We start from the raw sequence: 13986 nt of genomic DNA on the forward strand, positions 1-13986 counted from the left end.
TTTCACTGCATTTTTTTTCCTCAAGAATATCACCCAGAGGATATTTTAAATTTTAAATATTAATTTTGAGAGAGAGAAAGAAAAAAAGGCATCATTTTGTTGTTCCACTCATTCATGCATTCATTGGTTGGTTTTTGTATGTGCCCCAACTGGGAATTGAACCCGCGAACTTTCAGTCTATGGGACGATGTTCCAAACCAATGGAGCCACACTGGCCAGGACAACTCCAGGCATTTTATTTGCCCCAAATGGACACCTGTACCCTGTGAACAATTTCTCCTCATTTCTGCTTCCCTCAGCCCCTGGCAACCAATAATCAACCTCACGTCTTCATGGACTTGCCTATTCTGGGTATTTCATGTAAATGGAGTCACACGACAGGTAGCCTTTGTGAATACTCTTTTTAAAACACTTTCTATTATGGAAATGTTCAACATACTAGAAAGTCGGCAGAACTGTTACCTGAGCTCCACGTGCCCAAACTCAGCCACGGGGCCTCCTGCCGGCCTTGCTAACGACAGTCTCCTCCCCAGGGAAGAAAAGCAGTATGTGAACCGATTCTGGAAAGACCTCCGCGTGGGCGACTTCGTGCGTCTGCGCTGCAACGAGATCATCCCTGCGGACATTCTTCTGCTGTCCTCCAGCGACCCCGACGGGCTGTGCCACATCGAGACCGCCAACCTGGACGGAGAGACCAACCTGAAGCGGCGGCAGGTGGTCCGCGGCTTCTCCGAGCTCGTAAGTGCCCCAGGGCCCCCAGGGTCTCCGAGCGCCTGCACCCCCTCCATCAGCCAACCTGTTTTTCCTGGGTGGCGAAGATGAGACCGAGGGTCTGAGAGGACCCCTGACCTGCCTGAGCCCGTCACTGGTCTGCAGTTATGGGAAACAGGACTCCTTTTTTTTTTTTTTTAATCTTCTCCCAAGGATATATGTTTTAAAAAATTGATTTCAGAGAGAGGAGAAGGGATTGAGAGAGAAACATCCATGTGACAGAGAAACATCGATCAGCTGCCTCCCATAAATGCCCTGACCAGGGCTCGAACCCTGCAGCCTAGGGATGCGTCCTGATCCGGAATCGAACCTGTGACCTCTTTGATGCACAGGACGATGCTCCAACCGCCTGAGCCACCTGGCCGGGCAGGACTTGGTTTTTATGATTCCAATTTCCACTGTCCACCTTTAAGTTTCTCAGACCAGTATTTGGGGTCCCTTGAAAGTTGTAAGGAACACCATGCCCAGCTGTCCCAGCTCTTGCTTGGGGCTGGCCCGTTCCCAGCACATGGCTCCGTGAGGGCGTTTCTGGCCTCAGCATCACTGAGTTCTGTGACAAAGGCGCGTCAGCCGCGGCCCGAAGCGCACAGCCCAAGGAGCATCCTTAGGAGGGAAGGGGGTTCTGACCGCCTGCCCTCACCCAGGGCCTTACCACCAGAAACCTGAACCTTGTCAGGGTTTCTAACCGTCTGTCCCTGCTCCCTCCCCCACCTCCCCAGGTGTGTGCAGGATGCAGGGGAGCGAACTCCAGGAGCGTGGCCCTCGGGATCCGGAAGTGTCTGGAAGGGACATGGGCTGGACCTCACTGCTGCTTCCCACTCCCGCTCTGTCCTGTCTCCATTGTCCTTTGCCATCTGCCCACACTGAAGGAAGCTTTAAGAAATGCCCGCGCGTCAGGGCACACACCGGGGCTGCAGGTTCAATCCCCGGTCAGGGCACGTACTGGAGGCAGCCGGTCGTTTCTCTTGCTCGCTCTCTCTCTCCCCCCATTCCTCTTGCTCTAAAATCAAGTTCTTTTTTAAAAAAAGGCATATCCCTGGGCGATGATTAGAAAAAAAGAAGAAAGAAGTGCCCAAGGCCGTGAACTTTTGTGGTTCAGGAAGGGTGCCCTTGGGGAGGGTCTTCCAGTGTCACCTGCAGTGTGTCAATCAGTGCTATCCCTTGAGGGCTTCCTTCCTCTGCCATTGAGCCGCTGACCTCGGGCAGAGCAGCTGGGCCTCAGAGTCAGGACAGAACCCGGAGGGGGGGCATCTCTGCAGCTGTGGCTTGTTTGGTCACTTGGGGACGTCTCCAGGGCACTGCTGGCATTTGGGACGGGGGATTCATTAGGCAGGAGTGTTTGAGGGGCTATCGTCCCTGCCTCCGGATCGCGTCTGTCCATGCATCTTACCCTCGGTCCACTACGTCCAGCGTGTCCTGCCCGCAAGGCTCCCCCTGGCGGTGGCCCGTGGAATTTCTCAAGTGTCACTCCTTCGCCTTGCGCCCTTTGCTCGGATTCACCGCCAGCGTCTGGCTTAGGCCTCTGCCCCCTCTCACTTGCACCACAATTTCCTTATTTTAACATTATTTTGCGCTAAATATATTCTTGTGAGCTTCCTCAAATCTTTCTTGGAATGAGGCAAATCATGCAAAAAATGGAAAGTGCGGTTCTTAATGGGGCGCTCTCCCCACAGATTAGGGAAGCTGGCGAAGTGTTGGTTAGGGACCATCGAGGCCAAGTGCAGACAGTTTTCGCTTCCGTGTGGATGTGCTCCAGGGTCTGGTCATGAACGTGGGCCCCCTGATCGCTGCCCTCCCCAGCCCCCAGGCCCGCTTGTCGCGGGTCCCTCCAAGGTGGGCCTCACTCCCAGGGTCCGCTGGGAGTCTCCCAGGCCCCAGTTCCTAACTGCCCTCGGGGACACACATCTGCGTGTGGACTAAGCTGAAACCAGCAAGGAGACAGCGCCGCTCAGTTCTCACGGTGTCAGCACAGGGTCCGTGGGACCCAGCGCGGGGCCGGCTTGGCCCTCACCCGAGGAGCGGAGCAGCGCTGGTGCGCACGCGCCGGCGGTGGCTGTAACGCGCGCGGTGGGTGGGAATGAGCCGCGGGTGGCGCTTCGGATCGTGGGGCAGATCAGGCCAGACCTGGAGAGCAGGCGTACCCGGTCGGAGTGAGGGGTCGGGGGCGGCCACCTAGGGGTATCGCTGGTCGACTCTCAAGAATAAGCCCTTGTCTTTCCTATCTTATATCAGCAGCCGACCCGGTAACATTTATCCAAAAGCCCCTCGCGCCCACGTTTTCCCCCAGAACACATCAGAGCGCAGTGGTGCTTTATACCAGCGCTGTTTGTAAGTTGAACGTTACGAGTTCTCCGACAGCTGCAGGCAGATACAGCCTATGGGCACCGTCCTTCGTGCCCGTGAATGCGCGAGGAAGTAGATGGAGTTGTGCTGTCATGTAGTCAAAATGGCCAAAATTAACGTCCAAAGCAATGGAGATTTAAAAATATGTATTAGCAGGCATGGTTGGTGTGGCTCAGTGGATGGAGCATCGGCCCGCGAACCAAAGCGTCGCCGGTTCGATTCCCAGTCAGGGCACATGCCTGGGTTGCAGACAAGGTCCCCAGTAGGGGGCGTGCAAGAGGCGATCACACATTGATATTTCTCTCTTTCTCTCTTCCCTGCCCTAAAAAGAAATAATTTTTACATTAAAAATATATATATATAAAATCAGCACCCAAATTCTTTCATATGCATGCCCATTCTGGTCCCTGTTTTTGGTCTATCTTTTCACCTTGTCTTTTTTCCTCTTTTCCTAAATATCTAAAGATATTTCTGTAGTACCTCTTCATGTATTATTCTGAAACATCGTCATCATCATCATCATTATTATTAAATATATGAACCACCCCATGGGAAATAAAGATAGGGAATCAGCCTCCAGAAGCCGGATGATTGGAACACCTCGGCTGCGACCGCAGCGTGCGGTGTCAAGAGAACGTCCGTCCTCTGCACAGGACGGAGTCAGCTAGTGTCTCAGGCAGGGGCAGAGTCACCCCTGTCGCATTCAGAGCCCTGTGTGGGCTCTCTGATGAGTGGGGGCTCCTGGGAGGACTTCGAGGCGATTTGTGTGACTGAGGAGACGACTGAGAGAGGCCTTGGCATTAATGGGGGCACTGGGTGCGCCCACCAGTGTCCGCCGGGGAGGGGAAACCACCCATGAGGCTTCCGGGGCAAGGTGGATGTGAAGAACTCTGGTCGGGGGTGGGCATTAAGAAGTAAAGGGGGCTGGGCTAGCCCCAAGGGCGCGGCCCCTCCCCCTCCCCGCCCCAGGCTGAGTCCGTGCCCCCGGGGTGGCAGAAAAGCTACAGGCCGTACCAGGCAGAAGTGGGCCCTGAGGGTGCGGGGAGCCGCCCGCAGGGAGGAGCCAGGCCCGGGAACCTGGGAGATATCGGGGCCGGCAGCTGGCCCCTGGGCCCTGCTGGGGCCCGCTCAAGGGATGCTCTGCATGTGACCCTGGCTGCTGCTGTGGACAGACGCCCTGCGGGGGGGCGGGGGGGACTCCACGGGTCCTTGAGAAAATCGTGCCCTTGTGTCCTTGTCCTGGACAAACCTGGAGGGGCCAGTGGAGAGTAAAGCCACACACCCCTCCCCTGGAAGGCCAGCCCCTTCCCCTGAACGCATCCCTCTAGCGCCCTCTGCTGACAAGGTAAAGCGTAACTTCTCTTTCCACCCTCTTCCTTTCCAGAAGTCCTTTAGCGGGGGCCTGTTGGCCTTAGGGAAGGGTGCTAAGAAACGGGCACCTGGCCCCGGAGGTCAGGGGGGCTTCCGGAAGGAAGGGTGGAGTCGTATTCTGAAGCCTAGGATGGCGAGGGTTTGGGGGCAACCTATTTGAGGCTATGACACAGGTCAGAAGGTGTCTCAGGTGGAAATAAGATTTTACCGAATGAAGAGCATTGGACAGATTGTCAAGAATGGAGGGGCTAGAAGCAGAAGGCAGCATGTGTGGCCTGTGCAGACCCCCAAATCCAAGCACAAGGCCAGTGGCCCCAGAAACTTAAACACCCAGCTCTCTGGTCTCTGGCAAAGGGGACATAGATATTGGGACTTCAAAATAAACTTTTTAAAAAATCTATTTTTGGATAGAGGGGAAGAGAGGGAGAAAGAAAGAGAAATATCAATGTGTGGTTGCCTCTCATACACCTCCCACTGGGGACCTGGCCTGCAACCCAGGCCTGTGCCCTGACTGGGAATCGAACTGGTGACGTTTGGTTCGCAAGCCAGCGCTCCATCCACTGAGCCACACCAGCCAGAGCTCAAAATAAACTTGATAAAAAAGTTGGACCCGAGCCTGGCCAGGTGGCTCAGTTGGTTGGAGTGTCATCCATGCACCAAAAAGTTGTGGGTTCGATCCCCAGTCGGGGCATCTACAGGAGGCAACCAACCAGTGTTTTTCACATCAATGTTTCTCTCCCCCCACAAAAGAAATCAGTAAACATATCTTAAAATTTGGACCCAAACACTGAATACAAAGCTATCACAGTAATAACCCTTGCGTAGCCACGCTTCCTCACGCCCACATTTGTAGTAGCACAAACATTTAAAAACGCTACACGTATTTTTATATATACATCTTGTGAGGTCAGCATCGTCACACCCTTTTATAGAAGAGAAACGGAAAAAGTGGAGTCAGGAGGTTCTGCCCAGGTGCCTGCTCCCTCTCGCCCCCTGAACCAGGGTAGAGGCAGGAGCCAGTTCTGGGTTCTGCCCCCTCCTGAGGTGGTATGGTTTGGGGGGAAGGGGTTCCCGAGCACCTGGCTCTTCCCTGTCACACTGGGAATCCACTCAGACCCACAGGCTTGCGCATGAAGCAGCACGTGTTTAGCACCTACATGGGTGAAGACGTTTCTAGTTCATCTCTAACATCTGCACAGCCATTTCTGCAGAATTAGGAGCTCCCTAGGTGGCTCATTGGACTTGAAAATCATTATTTCAGCAACTCATTTTGTGATTTTCTTTTTCATTCTTTCAACCAGTATTTGTTGAATACCTACTGTGTTTCTAACACACTGCCTTGATCAAAACAGGCGAGCACTGGGGGACCCCCGCAGGGGGGTTTCTACGACCCATGTAAGGAAGTTAGGCAGACAGTAGACCAGCCTTAGGTGCTGAGGAGTAAAGGGCAAAGGAGAAGCACGGGTGTGAAGCACCAGGTGGGTGTCGATATTTCAGGTGGGGGTGGAGCGGGCCAGCCTCCCTGGCAATGGCCGGAACTCAGACCTGAGGCCCCGAAAGCCAGTCACCATCCAAGAGGAGGCGTCCAGGAGGTGACACCTGTGTTGGTTAATTTATTGACCAAAAATGACCCTCCAGGCTATTGCCAGGTAGCTCAGTCTTCCCAATACGCCAAGGTTGCAGGTTCGATCCCCGGTCAGGGCACCTACAAGAAGCAACCAATGAGTCCATGAATAACTGGAACAACAAATCGATATCTTTCTTTCCTTGTCTCTCTCTCAAAAAATCAATAAATTTTTTAAAAAATGTCCCTCCAGTTTATATCTTGGATGGACCTTTGGGACTATTGCCCACACCCCAGCGACACCCACAGGGCCATCTGCTCCTTGCTGGCGAGGTTTGCAGGAAGAGCTAACACCACCAGGCTGCCAAAGCCAGCTGTTCCCCGGCTGTGTGGGTGTGTGCCCACGCGTGTGCATGCGTGCCTGCTGCGTGCTCCTGCTGAGGAACAAGGACAAGGCTGTCACCGAGTTCAAGGGGCTTGCAGCCTATGGTGCTGTGTTCAAAAACAAAGTGTGATTATCCCAGGGTGGTTTTCGCTTATTTGCAGCTATGAAAGGAGGCAGGATTCATATCCAACCCTCTGGCTGCCTCCCAAAAGGGAGGCTTAAACTGTGGCTTTGATACACTATTTGGTCAATTACATGTTGAAGTCTTCCTTGCAGTTGGCTACACTCACTCCTTCAGTTCCTGTCTTGCTCATCCCCTTCACAGCTGGTCTGCCAAATACTGTGCTACATTTTAACATTTAGCAAGGATAGCATTTACCTAGTAATCACTCCTAGAATGGTGCAGACTTTTAGATCTTTGTCTTATCTAACAAGACTGGTGTGGAAACTGTCCTGGGCTGGAAGGAATCCGAGAAACCTTCTTCTCAAAGATGGAGCCAGTTGCCAGACCTGCACGGACGCTGAGACAGCGATGTGACTTCACGTCTGCTTCACACAGACATTTTAAAAAAAATATTTTATGGATTTTTAGAGGGAGGGAAGAGAGGGAGAAAGACAAGGAGAGAAACATCAGTGTGAGAGAAAAACATTGATCAGTTGCCTCTGGTAAATGCCCTGACTAGAAACCGAACCTGCAGCCCAAGGATGTGCCCTGACTGGGGATCGAACCCGTGACCTTTCACTTTGCGGGACAACGCCCAACCCACAGAGCCACACTGGTCAGGGGTGCACAGACTCTTTACTGTGGGCGCCAGGCGCCTCTAGGGCGGTGACAAAGCACAATTTCCTTTACAAGGGAGCCGCGGTCCTCCCCCAAGTCACTTGACGGAATTCAAGGAGCTTAGAAAAACGACTTTAAAATTTCAACTGTGTAGGAGGAAAAAAGTTATTATTTTCTGTTTGTTTCTACCTGCCCATGCTCCCGAAATGATCTCTACCAGGAGAAAATGAGAGGTGAAAAAAGTACAGTTTGCAAGATCATCCTTTTTCCTTAAGCTTTTCAGGTTGTTAGTCTTTAATTAAATTAGCTACCTTCTCTGCTGTGGAATGGAAGGAGGAAACAATTTATCATCCAAGTGGAAAACAAAGACAGCCGGCTGGGTCTGTTAATTGGATCCGTCTATCTCAAGCTTTTACAGAAATATCATGGTCTTCTTTTACGCACTGAAGCTGAGTCACTAAGCCCATAATTTATACGGTGGGGCATGTTCATTGTCAGATTTCACAATCGCATACTTTTGTCGGGAGATACGAAACATGTAACAGGAAAGACTGGGAGAAAGAAAATGACTTAGAGAACACCAACTATATTTAGAGAAAAATTTTAATTTCACCAAGTGTGGACGTCAAGCAATTTGGTTAGGTAGTTGATGTAATTATCTCAGAGTTACCATGCATTATAATATCCACTGTGTTTACTTCATGGGGGATGTAAATTTGGTTGTATAATACGATTTTTCCCCCTAATCCTGGTGGCTTTGCCATTGATTCTTTTCCTTCAGATGATGCAATAGCAAATACGTGCTGGGGTCCTTCTAAAATCAGCTCAATGCCACGAACTTGATCACAGCAGGCTAAACTGAAGTATTTATGCAAAAATATTTTATGACAGTATATGAAAACTTGAAAACTCTTGTGTGCGGTTCACTGCGCGTATGTTGCATGGTAGGAAGTGGCTTTTTCCCTAAGAAAAAGAGAACTAAATCAATAAGAAGTGTTTTTTTTTTCTATTTGTGGTGTTGAATGATGTGAAGTGCTGTTTTTCCTCTTTGTATTTTCATTGTAAAAAAAAAAAAAAGAACGTAATCAGCTTCCAACTTTCCTAAATGTAGTTGAACCGCATCGCAAAGGGCAGAGGGCCTGAGGCTCCGTGAGTGTGTGCATGGGTTGCAGGAATTTACCAGGAGGAAACGTGGACAATGGGAGCTCTCCAAGTGACGCTATTCCTCTTCACAACTGGGTATGGGTGTGGTACGTTCACGCGTGTGTACGTGTGGGTGTGTTTGCGTTACCAAACTCAGCGGGTTCACCCCTTGGGGTGCAATACTAAAGAACGAGACAGCCGCACTGTGGTCGTTGCAGGTGGTTTTATTGACGTGATGACCAGGCACGCAGAGGAGCCGCGGGTTCACACCCAAAGCTCAGTCCCTGAGAAAGGAGGGACCGCATATTCCCTCGGCAATTGGGTCAATTACGCGGTGAATTCTCTTCGCAGTTGGCTGCTCTTACCCAATGGGGTTCCCATCCACCGCATCCTGTTTACGGGCGGAGTCTGCAAAATGCTTAGCAAGAACGCCCAGACCTTGAGACCGCTGTCCTGGCGACACTTGCGTGTGTAGGCACGTGGTTGTACGTGTGCGTGAGAAGCAAAATAAAAGCCCAATCAAGTGCTGCTGTTCTGTTATCTTTCCATGTAGGAGAGGTGACCCGTCTTCCTTGGGCTAAGACACGCTGCTCCAGAGCCTGACTGAGGCAGGAGGACACGTGTCTGGGGGATCTGGAAGCTTCTGTCTGGTCGCTAAGCGCGTACTGTGTGCCCCGTGCGCTGGGTGACAGGCGACCCAGTCCGTGCTCAGGGGACTGTGGGACACTGGGCTCCTTGCCGCGGCGGCGGCCGTGCCTGGCGGTGTCTCATCCCACTTGTCTTGTGAGCAGAGCCCCGCCCCCCATAAGGGAGTTAAGAGGGAGCGTCCCCGTATCCACGGCATGAAGGCAGGCGCCACGGCCATCTCCTCGGCATCTGAATTCTTGGAGGTGCCCTAAACTTGTCTCGGAATATTTGCGTCTGTTTTCCCATTGCGCCAACGAAGACTCAGGAAGTTTCCTGATGCTTTCGGCTCGCCCGTGTTCTCGCCGCGAGTGGGAGACGGGGGTAGGGAGGTCCGTAGGCACGTTGGCACGCTCCTGACACTCCCCAAAGCCAGACCTTCTAAGGAGAGCTGCCTTGTAGGAGCAGCAAACATCAGTAAATACTGTTGAGGCTCTTGAGTGTGGGCGAATCCACGCTGTCTGGCAATTCTAAATTATAACCCCAAATTAGGTTAAAACTGTACTGAGCCCTGGCCAGGTGGCTCAGATGGTCGGAGCAGCATCCCGTGCACCAGGAGGTGGAGGGTTCGGTCCCCAGTCAGGGCCCGTACAGGAGGCAACAGACCAGTGTTTCCCTCTCACACAGATGTTTCTCCTGCTCTCTAAAATCAGTAAATGTGTCCTCTGGTGGGGATTTAAAAATAAAAACAACTGCACTGAAATAAGTTCCGGGCTTTTCCACGATTGCTAACGAATAATCCATGTGGTGAAAGGTGCAGAGGAAGTGACTGAAAGGGGCCCCGAGGGGCACTTTCACCCACCTGAGATGAGAGAGGGAGCCAACTGCTTTAGTTTGTTGCTTTTCAGTAGAGTCGCTTCCGCTGGTCTGTCTGTCTGAGTGCCTTCCACGCCCCGCCCACTACAGAAGGGCAGTCGTTGCCAGGGAGGACAGGTCTTCCTGTAGGTTCTAGAGAGTTCCAGAGGGTTCCAGAGAGCAGCCATGTAGATAGGTCTGGACAGGTTTTGTAAGTTAAGAATTGGGCCAAAGCTCAAACATCGTTCTTTGTCACGTACACGCACACGAGATTTACGCCCCCCCCCCCGCCCCCGCCAAAAAACAATACCATATCTATTCGTGGCTCTTGTGTCTTTGAGGAAAAAAAAGAGTAAAAATCGTTCTCACTCACCAGTAAGGACTGACTTTTCGACAGGCACATCTGCCGTTGGCTAAAAACAAGAGCCCATTCCCTGGGTGATGAAAGCAGCCAACTTCAAAGGATTATGGGTTTAGGTTTGTTTTGGATGGAACTTCAAATAGTTGGTTTGCTCCTCCGGCCTTTATCCAGCGCTTTGGAGCTTTGACAACCAGGCAGGAAGTGTGCAAGGACAGACGTTGTGAGGGTTCTGTCCCCACCTCGGCCCCGCGAGAGCAGCACGCTTGCTGCCGGTTCCTCGATGCGGCTGTGTGGGGGCACTCGCCTGAGGCCGGCGCGCGTGGAGTGGCGTGTGCCATCGTCACGGGTGGGTTCCTTGCAGGGGAGCCGTCAGAAGCCCGCGCAGTGGGCGCCAGAGACAGCGGGGAGGTCCTCCCTGTACTCTTTCCACGCCTCACGCGTCTGCTTTGACCTGGATGAGCCCAGTCAGCTGCCTGCGGCCTGTAGGAGGGAACCTGGCGGGATCGGTCGGTGCACCACCCACAGACCCTGCGTCCTAGGGTTCTAGGCGGTCGCACCCCCAACAGCTGTCCCCGCACCCGCATGGAAGGCTGGAGAGGGAGCAGGGAGGCGCGCTATTTGGAGGAGAGTTGCTTCCAGCTTCAGATTGTTGGATACCAGAGGAGAGGCCTTTTATTTGCCCTTGAGGATAAGGGATTTGGTCATGACATTGATTGTTGCTAACCGATTAAGCATGAGATTTGGAACAGGGTTCTAAGTTTAAGTAGCGGGCCATGACCTTTGACCTGCTCGGCAGAGCAAACGCAGCAGGTGCTGACCCCAGCACCGACCCTGGGGGATGAGGGGACAAGGGTCGCAGGGAGATGCTACCTCCAAACGGATGGGCTTCCTGCTTTCGTTGCTCAGGGCCAGTCACCCTCTGGGCCCTACTGTCTTTATCTCTCTCCCCTAGAAAAGAAAATACTTTCCTTGTAGTGGCATTGTGAGGCTTGGGGGCAAATTAAGAATGTTTTCTGGCCCTGACCTGTGTGGTTCTGTGGGTTGGGCTTTGTTTTGTCCTGCAAAGTGAAAGTTCGCGGGTTCGATTCCCAGTCAGGGCACGTGTCTGGGTGGCGGGCCTTGTCCCTGGTCGGGGTGAGTACGAGAAGCAGCCAGTCGATGTTTCTGTCTCACATCCATGTTTCTCTCCTTCTCGCTCTTCCTCCCATCCCTTCTCTCTAAAAATAAATAAATAAAATCTTTAAAAATATGTAAGTGTTTCCTGGCACGTAGCATGCACGCAGTGAAAGACAGTTCTGTATTTAGTTGCTTGGCGGGTCTGCCTGCCCACGTGCTGCTGTCTGGGATGAGCCGGCCTTGCCAGTCGCTACCATTCAAGAGACAAACAAGCCATGCGAAATTGATGATCTAGAGTTAAAAGGACACTGAGTCCCCGTGGAAGTAATTTATTTCAAGAATTCCATGCGCAAGCAACTTTCGGCTTGTGAAAGCAAAGCCCTCACTCCGGGCAGATTAATTTTGCTCGAGAACGAACTCAGCGCAGGTGAAGGTGCCATTATTTTCCTACAGAAAGACGTTCTTTTCCTGAGGTGAAAACAGCTTCGGAGAAGTCGGGTGACAGCGTGTTCCCTCACGGACAGGCAGTTCACAAAGCACTGGTTTCCACTGCGCTGTAAGAATTGTTTGAAAAATGAGGAGCTGGGGAAAATTAGGCTGCCCCAAGGGAAAAAAAGCTTGCTAGGTCATTATCAGGTGCCAACTTTACCCGCCCCTTTATTTTTAAATCGCTTCGTTGAGCCCTGGCAGGTGCCTCAGGTGGTTGGAGCGCCATCGTCCGGTACCCCCAAAGTAGGCGGGTTCGATTCCCAGTCACAGCACATTCTCAGGTTGAGGGTTCGATCCCTAGTCGGGGCACATACAGGAAGCAGCCGATTGATCTCTCTCTCTCTCTCCCCCCCCTTCAATAAAACATATCCTCTGGTGAGGATTTAAAAAACTGAAACTGCTTCAATGAGATATAATTAACATACAGTAAGCTGTGCATATTTTATTTGGATAACGTGATGCGTTTTGACGTAGCTACACACCAGGGATACTGACTACACAATCCTGGTAGTCAACTCACCCCACACCCCTAAGTCCATATGCTCTCTCTCCCACCATCCTTGGGCGCTTAGACAACCAGTAGTCTTCCTTGGTCACTATAAATCTATAAATAATTTTGGATTTTGTAGAGGTTCCTATAAATGGAGTCCTACAAGAAGGTACTTGGTTTTTCTGTTTGTTTGTTTGTTTGTTTTGTTTTTTGGTCTGGCTTCTTTCTCTCAGTACAGATATTTTGAGAAACATCCAAGTTGTTACACGTATCAATAATTTGTTTCTTTTTATTGCTAGTATCACTCTGTTATGTAGAATATCCCAGCTATACGCCTTGTGATACATTCATCCATTGGGAGGCACTTGGTTTGTTTAAGGGTTGTTTTGGCTGTTAAAAATACAGGTGCTGTGGAAATTCATGTATATTTACCTTTGCACGCAAATCAGTTGCATTTCCCTTGGAAAAGCAGCAAATACCCAGGAACAGAATCGCTGGATTGTATGGTAGTTTGTTTAACTTTCTAAGAAACCGCCACCTACTCTCCAAGGTGGCCACACCGTTTTGCGTTCCTGTGACTCCTTGTCCAGCAGAGCCTAACTTTGAATTGAGAGAAGGCCACCTCCCCATGGGGGTCACTGGGAACAAGGAAGGGGCTATTGTACAGCTTTTTAACTCCACTAGGTAACGCCAGACAGCGATCCGCAGCGGCCGTACTCACCAGCAATGTCTGAGAGTCCACCGTTCAATTAGCACACACTAGGTGCTTTCTTTGTTACTGACGTCCTTTGATGGGTACGTAGAGGTTCCTCACTGTGGGTTTTTTTTTTTTTTTAAGATTTTGTTTATTTATTTTTAGACAGAGGGGGTGGGAGGGAGAAAGAGAGGGAGAGAAACAATGTGTGGGTGCCTCTCACGCGCCCCCTACTGGGGATCTGGCCCACGAACAAGGCATGTGCCCTGAGTGAGAACTGAACCAGCGACCCTTTAGTTCGCAGGCCGGCGCTCAATCCATTGAGCCACACCAACCAAGGCTCCTCGCTGCGGTTCAATGTATACTTTCCTGATGATCAAGGATTTTGAACACTTCCCCTCTTTCTGTTCAATATAGCCTTCCTTTAACTTCCTTGAGATTTCATTTACTGTTTTCTTACCTTTAAGATGGATGCCCACCTCATTAATTTCATCGTCTAATATTTTTAACAGGTGCAGGTAGCTTTGAATGTCCCTTAAAGCCAGCCGTAGCTCACAAGTTTTGGACACACAATACATTTAACAGTATGTAGGTAAATATATGTCCTCATGGCTCTGGTGCCATTTTTCTTTCCCTAATTCAAATTCCTGCATTTAGAACTGTATTCTGTGATTTCAAAGCAAATTTTTAAAATGTTGGCATTGCTAACTCTGGTTTAGGTGAATTCTGCTTTCCGTCACTTCTTTCGTTATTCGCTTTATGGCTTTAGAGTCACTATTTGTGAACGTGCGTGCCACACTTAAAACTCCGTGTAGTCTACAGTTGTCGCGCGGCATGTTTCTGTGCGCCCCTGAGGTTAGGTGGCAGTGCTGTTCAAGTGGTGTCTCCCTTCCTGGCTTTTCAACTGTCATCGCAAATACTGCAACATGGCGTTCAGATCTCTCCCTGTGGTTGTGGGTTTGTTCATGTCTCCTTTGTTTCCATTAGTTTTCGCAACCT

The 13986-nt window shown here is 51.1% G+C and overlaps 1 protein-coding gene across 1 annotated transcript in view; it reads left to right on the top strand.

The window, feature by feature from the left end:
• The window catches only part of ATP10A (ATPase phospholipid transporting 10A (putative)), a 99625-nt gene that overhangs the window by 38978 nt on the left and 46661 nt on the right, over positions 1 to 13986 (top strand). The window contains exon 2 of the mRNA XM_054561941.1: positions 534 to 738. Within this exon, the coding sequence (XP_054417916.1) occupies positions 534 to 738 (205 nt within the window). The remainder of the gene's footprint in view (positions 1 to 533; positions 739 to 13986) is intronic.

Source organism: Pteronotus mesoamericanus, unplaced genomic scaffold (assembly GCF_021234165.1).
Source record: "Pteronotus mesoamericanus isolate MK-2021 breed Mesoamerican mustached bat unplaced genomic scaffold, CSHL_Meso_final scaffold_582, whole genome shotgun sequence".
Classification (NCBI taxonomy): Eukaryota; Metazoa; Chordata; class Mammalia; order Chiroptera; family Mormoopidae; genus Pteronotus; species Pteronotus mesoamericanus.